We start from the raw sequence: 21,088 nt of genomic DNA, 5'->3' as shown, positions 1-21,088 counted from the left end.
CTGCCCTCATCCTGGGATGTACTCCTCGTCCCCACGCCACTCCAGCACCAGCTCCTCAGGGCGACGCTCTACGGCACGGTCTCTGGGTCTGAGGAGGTTCTGCAGCGTGTGTGTCGCTCTGCGTCTGTGTATTCTTACTTTACCCGACATTACGTAATAAACCTCGCTCTACTGCCAACTTTTCCTGCGAAGCCCTTCACTTTGAGCATCACCCCACGTGGATGCAGTGACCCCAACCCTGCCTCTGCTGACTGCAGTGGACCTTGGGCTGCATCGGCCTCATCTTACACCCGCTGAACACTCACAGACCACATGGGATCCAGGATGGAATTGTATGATCTTGCTCACTGAGTTTCAATTTGTAAACAACTTTATTTATTTATGTCTTTTTAGGGTAGCACCCTCAGCATATGGAGGTTCCCAGGCTAGGGGTAGAATTGGAGCTACAGCTGCAGGCCTGCACCACAGCCACAGACACGCCAGATCCGAGCCATGTCTGCAACCTACACCACAGCTCACGGCAACGCTGGATCCTTAACCCACTAAGTGAGGCCAGGGATCAAACCCGCAACCTCATGGTTCCTAGTCGGATTCGTTAACCACTGAGCCATGACGGGAACTCTGAGCATTTGATTTTGATACTTGAAAATTAAGTGCTCATTTCCTAGAAGTAGTTTCGTCTCACGTTCCCATTTCAAATGAACGTTTACATGGTGAAGGCACCAGGGTTTTCAGAAAGGAAATGCAGTAACCCTCCTTGGTGCTCATGATATCCTGAAGGCCTTCTGAACCAAATGGAAAGCTTCCAGGCACAGAGAGCAAAGTGGAAGCCAAAACAGACTCCAGGCCAAAACCAAAGCGCTAACAAAGGGACTCGCATCCAAGACTTCTGACCCCAAGTTCAGGGAACACCAAAGAGACAAACAGTAGAGCACGCTCACCAATCCACGGCACACAACCGGCACATAACCGGGGTAACCCCGACCGCCAGCCAGAGGGGATCCCAGACACGGTGGAGGTCTACCCTGGCTCTGCGCCAGGCCCTGGGCAATTCTGGAAACATCTCTGGCCATGCTGGCGGCCTGTGGGCAGCTGCTCTCACTAGCCCTCCAGGCGGCGGTACAATGTGTGGCTGAGGTTGACCGCCAGAGCTACCAACCAAACTCACTTAGGATTACAAATGCCAAACCCCAAATGATATCCTCAAGCCTCTAACCCAGCAACACAATTTCTGAAAACCTACGCAAAGGCACCTCACACCTCCTCAGGGTCCCGGGACAAGGACGGCAGTGCACGTCTCACGTACCAGCAAATAACGGGAAAACAAGGAGGACGAAGGGAAACGCCGCCACGTCATTACTGCAGAACTCTGTCGGCCCTAAAACACCCTGGCACTTGAGGGGCCTGGGGGTGGGCATCACTTACACATGTTTATTCAAAACGACATAATTCTGGTACAACAAATTAGACTCGATTTACACACATGTAAGCATATTTCTGCCTGTGCAGAAAGTGTCTAGAGTGATACCCAACAAATTTTTTTTTTTTGGCTTTTTAGGGCTATATCCATGGCATATGGAGGTTCCCAGGCCAGGGGTCGAATCAGAGCTGCAGCTGCTGGCCTACGCCACAGCCACAGCAATACCAGATCTGAGCTGCCTCTATGACGTACACCACAGCTCACAGCAATGCCAGATCCTTAACCCACTGAGCAAGGCCAGGGATCGAACCCGCAACTTCACAGTTCCTAGTCGGATTCTTTTCCACTGTGCCACAATGGGAACTCCCCCAACAAATTATTAGTAGTGGTTAACCCTAGAAAGTGATTTATTTGGCTTGGGGCGGGTGTTAGACAGATTTCATTTTTTACTTCATACACTTTTGAACTTGTTAAATTTTTTTTAAGGACTGCACCTACAGCACATGGAAGTTCCCAGGCTAGGGGTCGAGCTGGAGTGCAGCTGCTGGCCTACGCCACAGCCACAGCAACGCCAGATCCAAGCTGCGTCTGAAGGACATGTGTTTTAGAGCTCAAGGTCACGAAGCGCTGAACCACAACAGGAGCTCCCTGAACTCGTTAAATTTCTGCTCACAATAATCTTTTGTAATTTATATGGAAGGTGGTTTGATAATGCACTATGATTATATGGTGCTGTAGGAAATGGAATGAATTCTATGTACTATTTTTGAAACTTCTTATGAGATTAAAATTATTCCAAAATTAAGTTTTAAAATACATGGGAGACTATATAAAATTGGTGTTACTTCTTTTTTAAAAAGTTGATAAAATTTGTCGGTGAACTCATCTGGGCTTGCAGATTTGTTTTTCAGAATGTTGGTTTTGCTTGCTGTTTTTTTTTTTTTCCCTTGGTTTTTTTTTTTTTTTTTTTTTTTTCCTTCCCTCTTATGCTTTTCTTTGCTTTAGAGCAGTTTAAGGCTCACAAGCAAAACCCGGGCGGAGAGTTCCAACAAGCACAGTCTCCATTACTGGCACCCCCACCAGAGTGGTACGTTTGTTGCAAATGATAAAACTACACTGACACATCATAATCACCCAAAGTGCAGATGGTTCACTCTTGCTGTCATACATACATTCCATGGGTTTGGACAAATAAGTAAGGACACATCAGCAGGAAATCATACAGCGTCCTTCACTGCCCTAAAACCATCTGTGCTCTGACTAGACATCCCTCTCTCCATACCGTGAACCCCTGGCAACCACTACTCTTTTGGCTACCTCCATAGTTGTTCAGCATAGTTGGAGGAAATAGCCTTTTCAGCTCGATTTCTTTTACGTAGCAACACGCACTCCTCTTGATAATCCATTTCTTCTTACTGCTGAATAAAGTCCGTTGTCTGGATGAACCGGTTTATTTATCAACCCCTGAAGGACATCCGTTTTACCTGCTCCCGAGCCTGAGTCATGATGAATTAAAGCCCCTGAAGACATCCATGCCCAGGGTTTTGTGTGGACCTATGTTTTCAATTCCTTTGGGTAGATACCCAGGAGCGTGACTGTTGGATCATACGGTACGAGCACGTCTAATTTTGTAAGACGCCAGCGGACAATGTTCCAAAGCAACTACGCCACTCTGCGTTCCCACCAGCCGTGAACGTGCCCCTGCTGCCCCACATCCTCAGCGGAATTGGGAGTTGTCAGTGTTCTAAACCTGGGGCATTCTAATAAGTGAGTTAACAGTATCTTGTTTTGACTTGCATTTCCGTGATGACAAAGAATGCGCCATCTTTTTCATAGGCCTATTTGCCATCTGTATGTCTGTTAAGGTCTTTGGCCTATTTTTAAGTCAAGTTACTTGCTTTCTTATTGTTGAGTTTTAAGTGTTCTTTGTATACTCTAGGTAACAGCCCTTTATCAGATGTGCCTTTTGCAAAAACTTTTCTCCAGTTAGTGGCTTGTCTTCTCATCCTCTTGACACTGTCTTTCGCAGAGCAGAAGTTTTACTTTTAATGAAGTCCGGCTTATCAATTATTTCTTTCATGGATCATGCCTTTGGTGTTATATCAAAAGAGTCGTTGATATAACTGTTGAGTTGTAGAAGTTGTTTGTGTATTTTAGAGATTAAGCCCTTGTCAATTGCATCATTTGAAAAAAATCTTCTCCCATTCCATAGGTTGTCCTCTTTTTTATGGTTTCCTTTGCTGTGCAAAAGCTTGTAAATTTGATTAGGCCCATTGGTCAGTATTGTGTTTTAATTTCAAATGCCACATGTTCATTGATGGTATATAGGGAAATAATTAACTTTAACTTTGTGTCCTGTAATCTTGCTATAATTGCTTATTAGTTCCAGGTTTTTGTTTGCTTTATTTTGGGTTTTCTACATGGATGATCATGTTATTTACAGAGTTTAATTTCTTTCCTTCCCAATCTATATAACCTTCGCTTACTCTTCTTGTCTTATTGCATTAGCTAAAACTTCCAGGACAATGTTGAAAAAAAGTGATGAGGAGACGTTGCTCCCCCATCTGATCTCACTGTGGAAGCTTGAGTTTCTCATCGTAAGAATGATGTTAGCTGTGGGGTTCTGGGATCGATATTCTTTATCAAACTGAGAAAGTTCCCCTATTATTCCTACTTTATTGGAGGGTTTTTTTATCATAAGTGGGTGTTGAATTTTGTCAAGTGCTTTTTCTCCATCTATTGATATGATCATGTGTTTGTTTTTTTTTGTTTTTTTTTTTTTTTGCTATTTCTTGGGCCATTCCTGCGGCATATGGAGGTTCCCAGGCTAGGGGTCGAATCGGAGAGGTAGCCACTGGCCTATGCCAGAGCCACAGCAACGCAGGATCCGAGCCGCGTCTGCAACCTACACCACAGCTCACGGCAACGCCGGATCCTTAACCCACTGAGCAAGGGCAGGGACCGAACCCACAACCTCATGGTTCCTAGTTGGATTCGTTAACCACTGCGCCACCACAGGAACTCCTGATTTTTTTTTTTTTTAGCCTGTTGATGTGATGTATTCTATTAATTTATTTTTGAACACTCAACCAGCCTTGCAGACCTGGAATATATCCTGCTTGACCATAACATGTAATTCTTTTAATAGATCATTGGATTCAATTTGCTAATATTTTGTTGAGGATTTTTACATCTATTTTCATTAGAGATACCAGTCTACAGTCTTCTTTTCTTGTAATGTCTTTGTCTTATTTTGGTATAAGGGTAATGCAAAACTAACAGGAGTTGGGAGGCATGTCCTGTTTCCATCCTATGAAAGAGACTATAGAGAACCAGAATCATTTCCTCCTTAAATGCCTGGTAGAATTCACCCTTGAACCCATCTGTCCAGAGCTCTTATGTTTTGGAAGGTAATTAATTATTGACTCAATTTCTTTATGAGCTATAGGCCTATTCAGATCATCTACTTCTGGTGTGAGTTTTGGCAAATGTGTCTTTTATGGAATTGATTTCATCTAGGTTATCAGGTTTGGTGGCACAGTGTCACTCATAGTATTCCTTTGTTATTCTTTTAACGTCCAAAAGTATGATTTCCCCTCTTTTGTTTCTGGTATTAGTAATGTATGTCCTCTCTCCTTCTTCGTTAGCCTGACTAGGTGGAAGCTTATGAATTTTATTGATCTTTTCAAAAAACTTCTGGATTCACTGATTTTCTCTATTGAATCTTGTTTTCAATTTCATGGATTTCTGGAAGAACAGATAAGACCTAAAGTTAGTAGAAGGAAAGAAATCATAAGATCAGAGCAGAAATCAATGAAATAGAAATGAAGAAAACCACAGAAAAGAACAAGGAAACTAAAAGCTGGTTCTTTGAAAAGATCAACAAAATTGATAAACCCTTGGCCAGACGTATCAATTTCATGGATTTCTGGTCTAATTCTTATTACTTTATTCTACTTACTTTGGATTTGTCTTCTTTTTCTAGTTTCCTAGGGTAGAAACTTAGATTATTGATCTTCTTTTGATTGAAACACACTGGACATATAACATTATATTAGTTTCAGGTATACACATGATTCAATGTCAGATATGCTTCCAGTGCGCTTGAGAAGAACTCCACTCTGCTGCAGTCGGGCAAAGAGAACTCCAGTCTCCTGCGGTCGGGCAGAGAGGAGAACTCCACTCTGCTGCGGTCGGGCAGAGAGGAGAACTCCAGTCTCCTGTAGTCGGGCAAAGAGAACTCCACTCTGCTGCGGTCGGGCAGGTAGGAGAACTCCACTCTCCTGCGGTCGGGCAGGTAGGAGAACTCCACTCTGCTGCGGTCGGGCAGAGAGGAGAACTCCACTCTCCTGCGGTCGGGCAAAGCAGTCTATAGATGATGATGACTCATGGAAGTGGTTAGCTCAACTATGTCCTTACTGATTTTCTGCTGGCTAGATGTGTTCATTCCTGAGACAGAGGTATCAGTCTTGAACTACAATACTGCACATAAATGTGTAAATAAATTATAAACCTTTTAAAAAACACAGACATTTAATGAAAGAATGTTTTTACTATAAAGACAGAACCATGTATCCATTACTGATGAGCACTGGGTCATTTCTAGTTTGGAGCTATCATGAACATTCAGGTATTCCCTCTATGAATATTCTAGCACTTTGGTTTTAATATACGAATGCACTTCTGCTAAGTATACGCTTAGAAGTGGAATAGCTGGATCACACAGTATTCACATGATCCGCTACAGTGATGCTAGCAGTTTTCCATTGTGGTTTATGCAGCAGAACCTGAGAAGTCCCTTTATCCCATATATTCCCCAACACTCCATCTTTCCTTCTGTTTAATTTTAATCATTTAGGTATTAAACTTATTGCTTTCCTTTTTTTTTAAATTGAAGTACAGTTTATTTATAATGCTGTGTTAGTTTCTGGAGTACAGCAAAGTGAGTCAGCCTTTTATCTACGCGTATATATTCTTTTCCATATTCAATGCAAGAATGCTTTTGAACACCAGCTGGTGAGATGAAACCACACTATAGTGTGATTCATATTGGAGGCTCATGACCAGAACTTAGAACACTCTCGGAGCTGAAAGGGGAACGTCAACATCCCCTCCCGTGTTTCCCAACGTTTCAGCTGCACAGCTCCCACTGGAACCAACTCTTGTGAGGAGTGTGAGTAAGAAGCCGCTCTGTTGGGCAGAGGTGAGCCTGCCCTCCGAGCACCCTTCCTCCCAAGGGAGTGGCCTGGCCACTGGAAACGACACCCTATCCTCACCACCACTCCCACTCCCCCAGCTCGGCTCCTCATCTGCCTCGTTCTTGGCTTCTCCGCCCAGACAGCGCTCACTGTGCAAATCCACCTTTCTGACCTTCCAGAACCTAGACTGCTGTGAAATGCTTTTCAATTTTCAAAACTGCTACCACTGCAACGAGATCTGGGGAAGGGAGTCATCTGTACCTGATGATTTGGCTGTGACCACTGACCTAGAAAATCCTCCAGACCCACAAATGAATGCTCCTTGTCTTGAAACCCTCTCCTGCCTCGGCTGCACAGACGCCCGCACCCCTGCTTGCGCTCTTGCTGTGCCCTCTTGAGTCTTCCCGTGGTCTCCTTCTTTTGCCTTTCCCTTTTGGGTGTGGGTTCCTCAAGGGTTGGTCCTAGGCATCCTTTGCGTTACCCAGGTTTCCGCACAGGGCAAGGACAGACGCTTCGATTACGATTTCGGTGCCACTGACTTCCCAGTTTCTGCTTTGAGACCAGCCCTTTCCAGAAAGCGCTCGTCCTACACACCCAAGGCTCCCTGGACACCATCACGCAGACCGCACAGGGTAAGGACAGACGCTTCGATTACGATTTAGCCACTGACTTCCCAGTTTCTGCTTTGAGACCAGCCCTTTCCAGAAAGCGCTCGTCCTACACACCCAAGGCTCCCTGGACACCATCACGCAGACCCCTAGAGATGCCTCACACTCAGCAGGCATGAAGCAGACGCATCCTTGCGTGTTCCACACCTGCGCGAACAGCCCATCACGTCCCAGCCGCTCATTTCAGGAACTGGAGCGTCCTCCTGGGGGCCAGCTCCACACGGCATGGCCTGCGGCGTCTGTTTCAGAGCATCCTCCCCGCCCACTGGCTCCGTCCCCGACCAGGCCATCACGGTCTCACCCCGGTGGGTTCTTTCACAACCTAATTTTCTGCTCTCAATGCCACAGTCACTCAGACGACTCTCTACATGCTGCCGGAAAAATCATTCTAAATCAGAGAGAGACAGACAGACATCACACAGGAATATTCCTACTGCTGCTTAATACCTTAAAAAACCTTGCTAGCTCCATTAGTTTTTAAGGAAGACCTGCTTAAAATAAAGCACCCAAGAATAACCACCCTCTTAGCCCTTTTTAAAAAAACATGAAGTTGGCCATCTCTGTTTTCAACAATTTGCGGGTTCTTGATCTCCTCCCCGATGTCAACAGCTGGGATAGAAAACTGCATAAGGATACGCTGATGGCACGGCTCTTTTTCAAAAAGAGTGCCTTTAAGCAGAGCATACCTTCTGCTGTGCTGTCCCACAACAGCCATTAGCCGCATATGGCCACTTACATTTTCACTAATTAAAAGTAAACTAAATGACTGTTTAGTTCCCTAGTCCCACTAGCCACCTTTCAAATGAATAAGCCACCCATGGCTGGTGGCTACCATATCGAACAGCACAAAATATTTCTCCTACCACAGAAAGTTCCCCTGTTCCTGTGCCCTCACAGCCACAACACCCACCTGGCTGTAGGAGGCATCTGCATTTGTTCCGACACTGGTCTAGACTCCAGAGTCCAGTCCAAACTCCTTGCTGGGATGCACAAATCCTCCGCAGAGCTGGCCCTGCCCCTCCTAACCTGCCCTCACCCACCTGCCTGGGGACGCCTGAGACCCACCCACTCAGCCCTGGAAGATCTCCCTTGGTCTAGCACATTCCTTCTTGTTCTACTCCACCCTCCTCACACATGCTTTCAAAACAAAGCTGGATGAAACCTCGTTTCCTCGACTGGCCCTGCTTGCCCAGTCCTGAGGCCGCTCCCCTTTTGAGCTGACTGCGTCCTGCACATACCTCACGATACTGCCACTGTTTATGTGTGTTTCAGCCCCACTAGTTCGGAGCCCTTTTATTCAGTCTGTTGAAGGGTGTCGAAAGACAGGATGATGCACTGAGGGTCTCGGCCTAGTTGGGCAGCTGTGACAAAATGCCACAGGCTGGCTGGTCGAAACAGACGTGGACTTCACCGCAGTCCTGGAGCTTGGATGTCTGAGGTCCAGGTGTTGCAGGGCGCATGGTCCCACCTGTGGCCTTCGCCCTCCATGCACACGACCGCCGCCCGGGTCCTCACGTGGTCCTTTCTCTGTGTGGGTGCACTCCTGGGGTCTCCCTCTCAGAAGGACACCAGTCCTACTGGATAGGGACCCCACCCATGCGACCTCATTTAACCTCAGTCACCTCCTTAAAGGACTACAGTCATAATGGAGTTTGGGGCTTCAACACAGGGATTCGGGGGGACACAATTCAGTCCATGACAGCAAGATTATCTCATGGTGAGGTTGGAATCTCTAGTTCCATAATATTTCTGTAACTTTCGGCGTTCCCATCATGGCTCAGTGGTTAATGAATCCGACTAGGAACCACAAGGTTGCAGGTTCGATCCCTGGCCTTGCTCAACGGGTTAAAGATCTGGTGTTGCCATGAGCTGCGGTGTAGGTCGCAGACGCGGCTCGGATCCTGCGTTGCTGTGGCTGTGGTGCAGGCCGGCAGCTATAGCTCCGACTGGACCCCTAGCCTGGGAACCTCCATGTGCCGTGGGTGCAGCCCTAGAAAAGACAAAAAGAAAAAAAAAAAAATATATATATATATATATATTTCTGTAACCTTCATTTCAAAATGATCTTAATTTTAGTGTTTCTTAGTTGCTGCCTGAAAAGTAACCCTCAGCCTCCTTTATCTTCAGAGATAATCTAAGGACACAAACTCATGAGTGATGGGAGAACTTACCATGACAGGCTCTCGTGCCATGACAGGCACAAGACAGGCCCTTTGACGTTTCAGATACTCAGCGTAAAGGCTCTTGACCAAAGACCCTACAGAAAAAAAGGTCTGTGATCCGAAAGGGAACAAAAGTTCTCTCTCAACTTCCAAAACGGTAACCTTAAATCTTGAGTAGTCAGTGTAGACCCAAGGAACAGGCTTTCTATTCTTTCATCAAAGGTGAACAACACAAAGCCCAGTCTGAGCAGACCCCTGCATGATCACTGTCCCCCACGAACACCTGAGGCGCTGCCCCAAGGATCCGGGAACACTCAGGAACACAGGCCATTCAGCTCCTGTGTGAGAAGGGAGCCCCTGGGCACATCACTCCAAGAGTCTTCAACAGACGGAGAGGGACGACCTGCAGGCATTTCCTTCCCTGACCACAGAGGGTTTTCTTTGCTAAACAGCATGTAATTCCCTGGTTGTTTAATACACAAGTACAACACCAGGAATGTTAGATAATTTAAGGGCATGAAGACTTATCCGCAAGGATTATGTCAAGTCTCACTCGGAGGCAAGCTCACTGCAAACGAGATGCTACAGAGTCTGCTTTAAGGACTGGCCAGCAGAGCAGAATAACGCATGTTTCCCATCGGTGTCACCCTCCTTCCGTCCCCCTCCTCAGCTGTGCCACAGCAGAGTGATCAAATGCCTCGTGTGAGTTCATTTTTATGTTAAATAAATACTACATATCATCTCGAGCAAAGAACACGCTAAAAGATGAAATAAAAACGTGTTTTCAAAATTACAAGTCTTCAAAAAGCTGAAAGAATTCACCACCACCAAACCAGATTTACAACAAAAGCTGGAGGAACTTCTCTAAGCGGAAAAGAAAGGCCATAACTGAACACAAGGAAATTACAAGATGGGAAAGCTCACGGGTAAAGGCGAACACGCACCAAAGGCAGGCGACCACCCGCACGAAACCCTGACGTCAAACCCGTCGCGGTGAGAGGAGGACAGTTCAAAACGAGAAGCCTTTAGCACTTTTCAGGGAAAGGACGCATCGCAGGCCCATCTCGGCGGCAGGGCCACAGCAGTACCCCATCCGCTGACCCCGGGAGGACGCCGGTGACTGGTGCCGGCAGAGCTGGGGACCCCCCACCCCCACCCCCAGCTCTTGCTGCACAAAGACCCCCCGCCCCGGCTCTCCTCCCAAAGTCTCAGTTCCGAACGCACCTTCGCCTCACTTGGGGAGACTGGAGGTCAGCGGAGGCCCGGGAAGGAAACCACCCACGGAGGCTGCCTGGCGCCGACCCGCCGCCACCCGCGCCCACGGCTCTGTCACCGGGAGAGGCGGCCCAGCAGGCGTCCAGGGAGAGAAGCCCCGGCAGCCGGCCTGACAGGGAAACAATGGAGCCGACGGGCTGGTGCGTCCCCCTGGCCCCCGGCCCCCAGCCTCCAGCTGCTCCCCCGCCTCATCACGGGGACAGAGACCCTGCACGAGGCACCCGTCAGGCGGCAGCCCTCCTCCACGGCGCCCTCCCCCCAAACGACCCCGACGCCAGGGAGACACGGGGCCCTGAGGGATGGCTGCCCCTGTTCCCTGTGCCCCCCGCGCCACCCTGGCAGCCCTTGCCTGCCCTGGGGCTCTCCCGCTGCAGAGCGGCCCCGGCCAGCCTCCCAGAAACCCGGGCTCTCCCCAAGGAGCCTCCCGGCCAGCCCAGGGCAGCTGCGGCCTCCCATCCCCAACGCACGAGCAGGCGCTCGGCGTCCCTCCTGCCGTTTCTCTCCAGGGCCCCTCTCCGTTTGCACACTCTCGTCCGCTCCCCCAGTCGGAACGCGGGTCTGTGAGAGGAGACACCCCCGCGGCCCCTCCGCACGCGGCCTCCCCACGCGGCGGCCAGCGGCACGGGCGAGGTCTTCCACGACGGCCAGTGAACAGACGGCCGAGCCCCCCTCGGGCCCAAGCACCCCCTTCTCCTCCCGTCTCAACAGCGGTCGGGCGGCACCGCAAGCCAAGTCCTGGGACTCCATTCTCACCTCCTGGCTGTCCTCCTCGCAAGGCATCCGGGCCGCCGGCAAACGCCCCTGGGCCCCTTCGGAATCCACCTCTCGCCACAGCTGCTGCTGCCCCGGGTCCCACTGCATTTCTCACCCAGCAGCGCCTGCCTCCCACCTGGTCCCCGGGCGCGCCTGCTGCGTCCAGCCCCTCCCGACACGGCAACCAGGGAGTCTCGAAGGACGTCAGTGGTCAAAGCAGTAAGAGCCCCGGGGGCTCCTCATCACACGCACAAGAGGAGCAGAGGAGCCGAGGACCCTCGCGCGGGCCTGTCTCCCACCTCTCGCGCCGCCACCCCGGCCCTGGGCGTGCCAGGCTCGTTCCACGGCGGCCGCGGCCCAGCTACGCCATCTGCGCGGAGGCTCTCTCCCCAGCCCACGGAGGGCTCCTGCCGCCCGCCACTCGACTGGCCTGCGCGAAGGTATTTTCTGACCCCCCGTTTAAGGTCACCTCCCCCGTCCCAACCTCCCTTCCTCTGTTAACAGAAAGCACACGGAGGACAGACGGTGCCTTTCTTCACGACAGATCCTGGAAGTGTAAGAGGCCAATGGACACGGACGGCACCACCGCTGGCTCTGGCGCCTGGGACACGGAGGAGCCCAAGGCGGGCCTGGCCCCGCTCTCACAAAGTGTCCCAGGAAACAGCGAAGCCAGAGCCAGCCATAGGCAAGAGGGTCCAGAGACAAGCGAACAGCTCAGTCCAGTCCACACTGACCACAACTCTGGACCAGGTACAATCTCGAGGAGCAGACTGCCAATAAGGGACACTGACAATAAAACCCAAAGCGCCAGATACACCAGGCTTCCCAACGTGGGTCTACCTGGTGACCCTGACAGACTCACAGACATGGAGAACACACGTGGAGGAGAGACCTGTGGCTGCCAAGGGGAAGGGAGGAGAGAGTGGCAGGCACGGGGAGTTTGGGGTTAACAGATGCAAACTATGACATTTAAAGCAGACAGACAGCAAGGACCTACTACACAGCTCAAGGAACTAAACTGGATCTCCTGGGATAGACCATGACGGAAAATAATGTTTAAAACAAGGACATGTGTGTGTGCGAATGAGTCAGTACGCTGCACAGCAGAAGCTGGCATAACACTGTAAATCAGCTGCACTTTAATGAAACATGAAAAACATAAACCAGTGACCCTGTGCGGCAGTTCAGGTCCTCCACGAAGCAGATGTCACGACAGGACGGGACGTGCAAGAGATGTGTGCGGGAAAACGGGGTCAGAGAGGAGGCTGGAGAGCTGTCCGACGTGACCGCAGGTGGGTCCCTGTGGAAGGAAGAAGGAAGGCAGGCAGGTCGGGCAGGAAAAGTCCTAGACGCCTGGCAGCTCCAAGAAAGTTTCAGGCCAGTGTGGGGTCCTTGAGCCAAAGTCCCTGTCCGGAGTCACCGCCTCCCAGGAATGCACACTCCTGCAGCAGGAGTCGTGGCCTCTGTGTGAAGTCAGTGTGGACCCAGAGTCCAGCAGGTGAGGCCACAGTTGGGTCCTGGTCACGGGGGGAGGCGGCGGGGGGGCAGATTAGACTTGACTCTGAGCTCCGCACCAGTGGGGCCTCTCCAGCTCGGGAGGACTCCAAGGCACACTCGTCTCATTTTCTTCTCTTCCTCGTAGCTCAGAGCCACAATCTCACAGCCTGATTCAGCTGCTCCCTGAGGCTCAGGTCAGTTCTGACGGCTTCACTGAAGCTGAAAAACTATTACCTAAAAGCTTAGTATTCAACCCATTATGGAGGACTCGTGATTTGACACTGAGAATAAACACCATGTGCATTTTCACTCTTCCGTTAATTCGACAAACATTCAGTGAAACACCTAGCATGTGCTAGGTGCTAAAGACACGAAAATGAACAAACCAAAGCTTCCTCCAGAAGTGCTCTCTGTGAAGCGGCAAAGAAAAGCCAAGCACAAGACGAATGTAAAACTGGAACAATCCTGTACAAGTGATACAGTAAGTGCTGAAGGGACGAAAACAGCAGGCACCTAACTTGAAGCAGAGTTGGGGGGGGGGCTGTTCTTAGAGGAAGGCAGAGCTTCAAAGATAAAGTGATGCTTAAACTTAAGCCTTAAAACTAAGGCAGGAACTCAACAGGTACAGAAAGTTGGTAATGAACAGCTTGTGCAAGATTTCAGGATATTAAAATGGAAATCCTGGTACAGATATTCTTCTAAAACTTATAAATCAAAATTATTTAAAGAGACAACTGTATTCGAATGATTTTCTATAGAAAGAAAAAATTTTTTTAAAGGGCTGCAGGTGCTGGATATGGAAGTTCCCAGGCTAGGGGTCAAATCAGAGCTACTGCTGCCAGCCTATGCATCAGCCACAGCAACGCCAGATCCAAGACACGCCCTCGAACTGCACCACAGCTCACATCAACGCCGTATCCTTAACCCACTGAGCGAGGCCAGGGATTGAACACACATCTTCATGGTTACTAGTCAGGTTCGTTACCATTGAGCCGCAACGGGAGCTCCCAGAAAAAAAAATTCTAAAGGGAATATACCTGAATCATGAATAATGGATTTTGCATAAAGTGGGCTAGACATATAAGCAGCTAGTCAGTAAGCATAATTTTTAAAGATTTCAAACATATGTTTTATAAATTGAAACATCTGATTGTCCTTACAAATATAAACAGAAATCATCTTATGCCAGACAACAGCTTAAAAAATACTATAAAAAATAAAAGAGGGAGTTCCCGTCGTGGCTCAGTGGTTAACGAATCCGACTAGGAACCATGAGGTTGCGGGTTCGATCACTGGCCTTGCTCAGTGGTTTAAGGACCCCACGTTGCCGTAAGCTGTGGTGTAGGTTGCAGAAGCGGCTCAGATCCCACGTTGCTGTGTGGCTGTGGTGTAGGCCGGCGGCTACAGCTCCAATTAGACCCCTAGCCTGGGAACCTCCATATGCCGCAGGAGCGGCCCTAGAAAAGGCAAAAAAAAAAAAAAGACAAAAATTAAAAAATTAAAAAAATAAAAGAAATACATGATGACATCCAGGTATTTCCTTAAAAGCTATTAGTGTTACAAAGTCCAGAGTCCTCAAAGGCGTCGGTCTCAAGAACACTTCACACTCCTGAAAATTACTGAGGACCCCAAAGGGCTTCTGTTTGTGAGCTATCAGTGTTCACCATATCAGAAGTTTCTTTAAACAATGAAATTTTTTAAATATTTAACTAAAAAATAACAGGAATTTCCCTTGTTAGCAGTAACAAACCCAACTAACATCCATGAGGATGCGGGTTCACGCACTGGGGTCCCACACTGCCGTGAGCTGTGCTGGAGGTCGCAGGTGCAGGTTGGATCTGGCGTTGCTGTGGCTGTGGTGCCGGCTGGCAGCTGAAGCTCCAAGCTGACCCCTGGTCTGGGAACTTCCGTATGCCTCGGGTTCGGCTCTAAAAAGACAAAAAAAAAAAAAAAAATTATAATGAACTTACCTGCTAACGTAAGTAATACTGTCTATGAGAAAGAATAGGTTTCCAAAGCATTTAGTGAATACAGGCATTGTTGTACCAGCCTCTCCAACCCCTGGCTTCAGAGAAGACGACTGCATTTCCTCTCTGCTTGGGCATTCAATCAGCCGCAGGACATGCAGCTCGGTCTGTGAAGCAAACCCAGCCTCACACGCACACAGGCTGGAAGAGGGAGGAGTGCTCAGTCGCCTTTTCAGATCGCTGTGGGCCTTTTACTCTGCCCGCACACCAACACTAGGCAAGCGGTAGTTCCTGAAACAACAGCTACACTGTAGAACCTGACACCTTATCGGTGAACTTTCTGTACGGTTATGCTGCAGTCCATTAGTGTATCTTTACCACGCACCAATTTGAAACGTGATCATCTGGGAAATACCGCTTCACAGAATTACGCACATTTTCCAAGTGCTGACACATTTCATTTAAATAATATCAATAGCTCACATTTACTAGCGTTGCTGGGGATCCCATCAAAAGAAGTCCCTAAGAACTGGGAAGCTGTCAAGCTCATGGGAGCAGATAAAAGTTTTAGTTTTTTTAATTTTTGCTTGAAAGCACAAATATTAGCATCGGTCACAATTTCTAAAAGTTGTTCTTGATTTACTTCTCAGAAAATGTCCACCAAATACCCAGCTGCGAATACCTGCAGATTGTCTGCCACTTGAAAAATCACGTCGAAGTCACATTCCACAAGAAGAGGGGCCAGTTTGATCTACAGCTTAAACTGCACACCTGCCGTTCCTCAAACAGGCCCTGGACCTCCGTGCGGCAGACATGCTTCCCTTCCCATTCCTCACGAAGAGCCTAGGACAAGTACTTGGGGTTGATCCCTAAGAAAACTCTGTGAATCCACACTAACGGAAAAATAAAAATCATTGAAAAGATAAAAAGAGACAACTGTTACCGCCTCAGTGAGGAGGCTACGTCTAAGTCAGAGCAGCTTTGTTTTTACATAAGTGGCGAGACAGTGACCATCCATGTCATCTGCGGCCCCTGCCTCAGTTCTCGCCAAGGCACCAGGAGTTTCACCCATCACCGCTTCTGCAGCCTCATTACAAAGAGGGAAAACAGAAACGAAATCTTGGAGTTCCTGTAGTGGCTCAGTGCCAACAAACACAACTAGGATCCATGAGGATGCAGGTTTGATCCCTGGCCTTGCTCAGTGGGTTAAGGATCCAGCATTGCCGTGAGCTGTGGTGTAGGTCACAGATGCGGCTCAGATCCCACATTGCTGTGGCTGTGGTGCAGGCCAGCAGCTACAGCTCCAATTCGACCCCTAGCCTGGGAACTTCCACATGCCATGAGTACAGCCCTAAAAAGCAAAAAGAAAAGAAAAAAAAAAAGAAAAGAAATGAAATGAAATCTTAGTATTACTATAAAAATAGTTTTCCCTCATAGGCACCCAGCAAGGGTTTTAGGGACCCCAAGAGGTATGTGGACCACAGTCTGGGAACCACTGGCAGAATATTTCTAGAAGAAAATACAAGAAATGGATTATCAGAGGCCAGGGGTGGGAGGGAGGCTCACTCCATCCCACATTTCCTTTAAACTGTTTCATTTCTCTGCAATATGTATCTATCTGCATTACTATTTTAACACAACATTGTGCAAAGCCTTGCGATCAACAGAGAAACAAAGCTAAACCTGACTACTGGCAGCCAAAACAGTACCTAGCACCCAGCAAGTTCAATCATTACTGAATAAATGAATATATATATATAAATAACAAACCCAAAAAACAAAAAGTGGTAAGAACTCCAAACAAAGGGTCGAGCATGAGGAGAATTCTGAGAAGGCAGCCACACCAGAGATGATCAGGAAAGGGTCAAAGTAGGAGAACACCCGGGATGGACTCGGAACCAATGAACGAATCTGGACATGAGAACTTCGGCATGCCACACACTATCCAGGAAGCACAGCAAATGTTTACTGACGGGAAGGCAATGTCAGGCTGTCATTTTGAAAACTGAGAGTTGTAACTTTTTAAATCCGAGTCACTTAAAGAGGAAATAGGGCTTTGAGAAAGAAGTCCTTTCCTCTACATCCACAAACGGAGCTTTCCCCCTTGTTGGCTGACTCCATCCAGGCTGGGGCTCCTGCATTATCAGACTGCAGAAAAACAAGAAACAGACTAACGTTAAAGGCTACAGAACAGACCTATTAACCAGGATGAAAAAACAGGAGTGGGACAACTTTAATCTGTCGTGTAGGAATTTCCTCTCTAAACCTCTGCAGGCCACTAAAGCAAAGGGCAAATTTTTATTCCATCATCAGGTTTCTAACGCAGTTCAGCAACAACTGCCCAAGATACGGTACGGAACCAAAATCAGCTGTGAGGTGTGCTGAAGGGGATTTCATGACAACAGGCAAAGCGCAAGCACCTGGGAATTAATTTCTCTTACACCTGCAATAACCTCATTTTCATCCACAGACATTCTGACATGCTTTGAGGAGCCATACATGTGAATTTTTCTAGAATGTTCATGGTGGTGGCGGTTGGGGGGACATCTAAGAACACTGAGGTTCTGTGTAACTCCATCCACCACCCTCATCTTAACCTGTGGGGACCCCTCGGTCAAGAAGGGCAAAACAGCCAGGAAAGGGAGCGAGCCCACAGCTGGGCCTTATTCTCCTCTGGGTCACCCATGCTAGAAAGTCAGCAAGCCTGCCCTGTGGGAGGGAATCAGTGCACGCTAAGGCCAGAACCCTCCCCGAGGGTGAGCTGCAATTACAATGACTGACGAGAAGCCGGTGAGAATGCTGGAGAACAAGGCGACTTGTGGGTTATAAACAAAGGCAGGGGCATACGTCCAACTAGTCAGGGCTGGGCACGGGCTGCGGGGTCATGCAGGCTCTCCAGATCACCTAGGTCTCCATCACCGACTACCCATCTCCACGGAGGCAGCATTTTTTTTTTTCCTGTCTTTTGTCTTTTTAGGGCTGCACCCACAGCACATGGAGGTTCCCAGGCTAGGGGTCACACTGGAGCTGCAGCTACTGGCCTACACCACAGCCACAGTAATGCAGGATCTGAGCTGCATCTGCGACCTACACCGCAGCTCACGGCAACGCCGGATCCTTAACCCATTGAGCGAGGCCAGAGATCAAACCCGCAACCTCATGGATGCTAGTCAGGTTCGTTAACCACTGATCCATGACAGGAACTCCAACATTTTGTCTGGGTTAAGTTTCCTCTTCCCTCCAACCTGCTTAGTCAAGTGTCATTTCTAAGTTTTAAGCAGCTTCTCAAAACAAATGAATGCAAGTGCTGTGAAGGCATGCTATCTTGACACTACTTTATTCTAATTTATAAGTTTCTCTCAAAAGGGGGCTGGGGTAGGGGAGAGGGAGGTAGCCACACAGCGCACAGGGCAAAAAAGTCCTACTTCTACTTGGTGGACATATAAAAACGCTAATGCTGATGACACTAACTGCAGCTGCTTTAGGACTACGCTTCATTAAATAACATATTCCTTAATCACAGAAATAAAACCATACCAGTTTCAAGACCCTTTCACATATACTAGCTGAATCTTCACAACAACTGTGGGAACCGAGGCTGGCATTCACCTCCATTTACAGCTGACCAAACGCAGATTCAGAAATGTTATAATGCAGTGGAGATTCATGGACACTTAGCAGATGCGAAGCTGCCAAAACTCTGCCCAGGCCTAAGTTCCTATCGCAAAGCACCTCCAAGTCCAAGGGGGAAGCCCTGTCAACCAGAGCCACAGGACAAGCTGAAGCCGCCAGCACCAAAGGTTTGCAAGCACCCTGGGACCGGAGCCAAGCGTGGCTGTGCCCGAGTAATCACTCACCTATGCGGGCCAAAAGAAAGGTGTCAGGCCAGTGCAGGAGGTGGGACGAAGCCAGGGCTCCCGCCTCCCTGGCTGCACTGCACTCTGCTCTCCCTTCAACACAGTGTTCACCTCCTTCCTCAGCTGAAGCTATGGTTCCAGGTTCCTATCCACCTGCAAATAACCTGACACACTGTACGTATCCGAACATCCTCTGTGTGCGTCTAAAATGACACCCGTGTGAACAGACTCCATGGAGAAGCATTTCTTTTGTTGAAGGACTTGTCTTTACATGTGTCTGTCACACAAATTATCAAGTTCTCTGAGGAAAAGATTCAATCTTAACTAACCATCAACTCTTAGAAAGATCTCAGGCACAAAACGAGGAACTGGGGGAATAATGAATACACTGGAGAAGAAATCAGGAGCAATATGAAAAAACATATTTGAAATGTGTAAAGCCTAAACTGTACCTATATGATGTTCCCTGGATGAAGAACCACACTCAGGACAGCAGTTCCTGTCAGAACCATTCCTAATTTGAGTTCTTCAGATTTTCCAAGAGCATTTAATCACCAAGAATTCTCAAATCTACCCATTTCCAAGTGCACTTCCATTTAAAAAAAAAAAAAGAAATGCCACATCACAAAACTTTTATTTATTTTATTTCTTTTAAAGGATTTTTTTGTTGTTTTTTCCGGTCTTTTTTCGTCTTTTCTGGGTCTGCACCCGTGGCATATGGAGGTCCCCAGGCTAGGTGTCTAATCGGAGCTGTAGCCACCAGCCTACACCACAGCCACAGCAACGCTGGATCCTTAACCCACAAATTTTTTAAAATTTGGACGCAGATTCAATCCCTGGCCTTGCTCAGTGGGTTAGGGATACAGCGTTGCTGTGAGCTGTGGTGTAGGTCACAGATGCAGCTTGGATCTGGTGTGGCTGTGGCTGTGGCGTAGGCCTGCGGCTGCAGCTCTAGTTTGACCCCTAGCCTGGGAACTTCTGTGTGTTGCAAGTGCGGCCCTAAAAAGACAAAAAATAAAAATAAAATAAAAATTTGGATGTTGAATTAAAACAGTTGCAAGTAGATGTTGTATCACCTGTAAAACAAAGATAGCAACAGCACCTACCTCCCTAAGGCTGGTGAAGATTCAAGGAGTGAACACAGTCCAGGGCATATTTATTAGCTAGTTGTAAGAATCCACTACCCCAACCCTAGCGAAACATATCAACCTGAAATTTAAAGTAAGAATAATAAGACTATGGAAAAAATGGATTCTACAAGTTGAAAATGCATTTAAGTTTGCTTCACGTTTAAACAGATAAACATTTAGATACTTTTCTTCAGGGGCTACAGGGCCCCCCCGGATGCTGGCCAAGAGCTTACTTTGTGCCCTGACAGCCACACACAAGTTTGGGACACAAGCCTTGGGGAGCGATAGTACACAGACCGGTAACACCACCCGCGCCTCCGAAGCTGAATAACCCCAGTCTATTTTAAACAAACAACCGCTTATTGAATATACTTTTTTAATTTTTAACCCCCCCCAAAAGCGGCTAACAACCTCGTTCTAAGTGTTCGGTGCTTTGCACATGTCCGGGTATTTTAGGCTTATTTCAGGCTTAGGAGCGAGGCAAGCGGCGGTACAACCTGTCTCACGGGGGTGGAAACCCAGGCACACGGGGCTGGAGCCGGAGCGGCTGCCTGGGCGCGGACGCGCCGCCCTGCGCGGGGACCACCGCTCGGACAGAACAGTCCTTCCCGTGCGGCTTCCCGCCTGAGGCCAAGCCACCCCAAGCGCAGCGACCCGCCAGGCGCCCAAAGGCTGGGGTCCCCTTCCGGTCGCGAGAAGCCGGTCCGGGGTCCCGGGTCCGGGGTGGGCCTGGCGGGGGCCAGGGACAGGGTCCGGGGATGAGGGACCAGACGGGGGTCCCGAGTCCGCGGAGGGCCCGGCGCGGGTGCGGGGCAGGGTCCAGGGCGCCGAGGTGCTCACCTTCCGACAGCTCCAGCTCCAGCTCGGCCAGGCTCTCCCGCACCTCAGCGGGCAGGGGCACCGCCTCCAGCGGACACCCGCGCTCGGCCATGGCCCCGCGGAAGGACGGGTGGCCGGCTCTCGCCGGGCGGGGTCGGAGCCGGGGCCGGGGGTGCGGCCGGGCTGAACCCAGGTTGCGGCTATGTCGCTCCCCTCAGCCCTGCGCCCCGCATCCGCCCGCTGGCGCTGGAGACGATCCGCAGGGGCGCTGCCCAGGCTGTTCCACACTGGAGCGCGCGCGGGCACGGGCACGAGCGCAGGCGCGAGCTGGGCGCGGGCGGC

At 49.1% G+C, this 21,088-nt stretch overlaps 1 protein-coding gene across 50 annotated transcripts in view; it reads right to left on the bottom strand.

Annotated features, from left to right (window-relative positions):
* Positions 1 to 21,064, bottom strand: part of DIP2A (disco interacting protein 2 homolog A) — a 103,781-nt gene extending 82,717 nt beyond the window's left edge. For 39 of the 50 annotated variants that reach the window (XM_084992417.1, XM_084992395.1, XM_084992397.1 and 36 more), the window contains exon 1: positions 20,768 to 21,064. Coding sequence is in view for 19 of the 50 variants with exons in the window: in XM_084992395.1 (XP_084848521.1) it covers positions 20,768 to 20,858 (91 nt within the window). In the remaining 31 variants the exon portion in view is untranslated. Of the gene's footprint in view, positions 1 to 9,457; positions 9,539 to 19,903; positions 20,007 to 20,767 lie in introns of those variants that run through there. The other 11 variants (XM_084992421.1, XM_084992407.1, XM_084992422.1 and 8 more) reach the window with 3 other exon arrangements.
* Positions 21,065 to 21,088: the final 24 nt, after the last annotated feature.

Source organism: Sus scrofa, chromosome 13 (assembly GCF_054392235.1).
Source record: "Sus scrofa isolate SSC_HxYL_T2T_F1_AM1 chromosome 13, Sscrofa_HxYL_maternal_Yorkshire_Landrace_v2.0, whole genome shotgun sequence".
NCBI lineage: Eukaryota > Metazoa > Chordata > Mammalia > Artiodactyla > Suidae > Sus > Sus scrofa.
The sequence above is the reverse complement of the archived record's forward strand: the minus strand, read 5'-3'. Positions and strand labels throughout refer to the sequence as shown.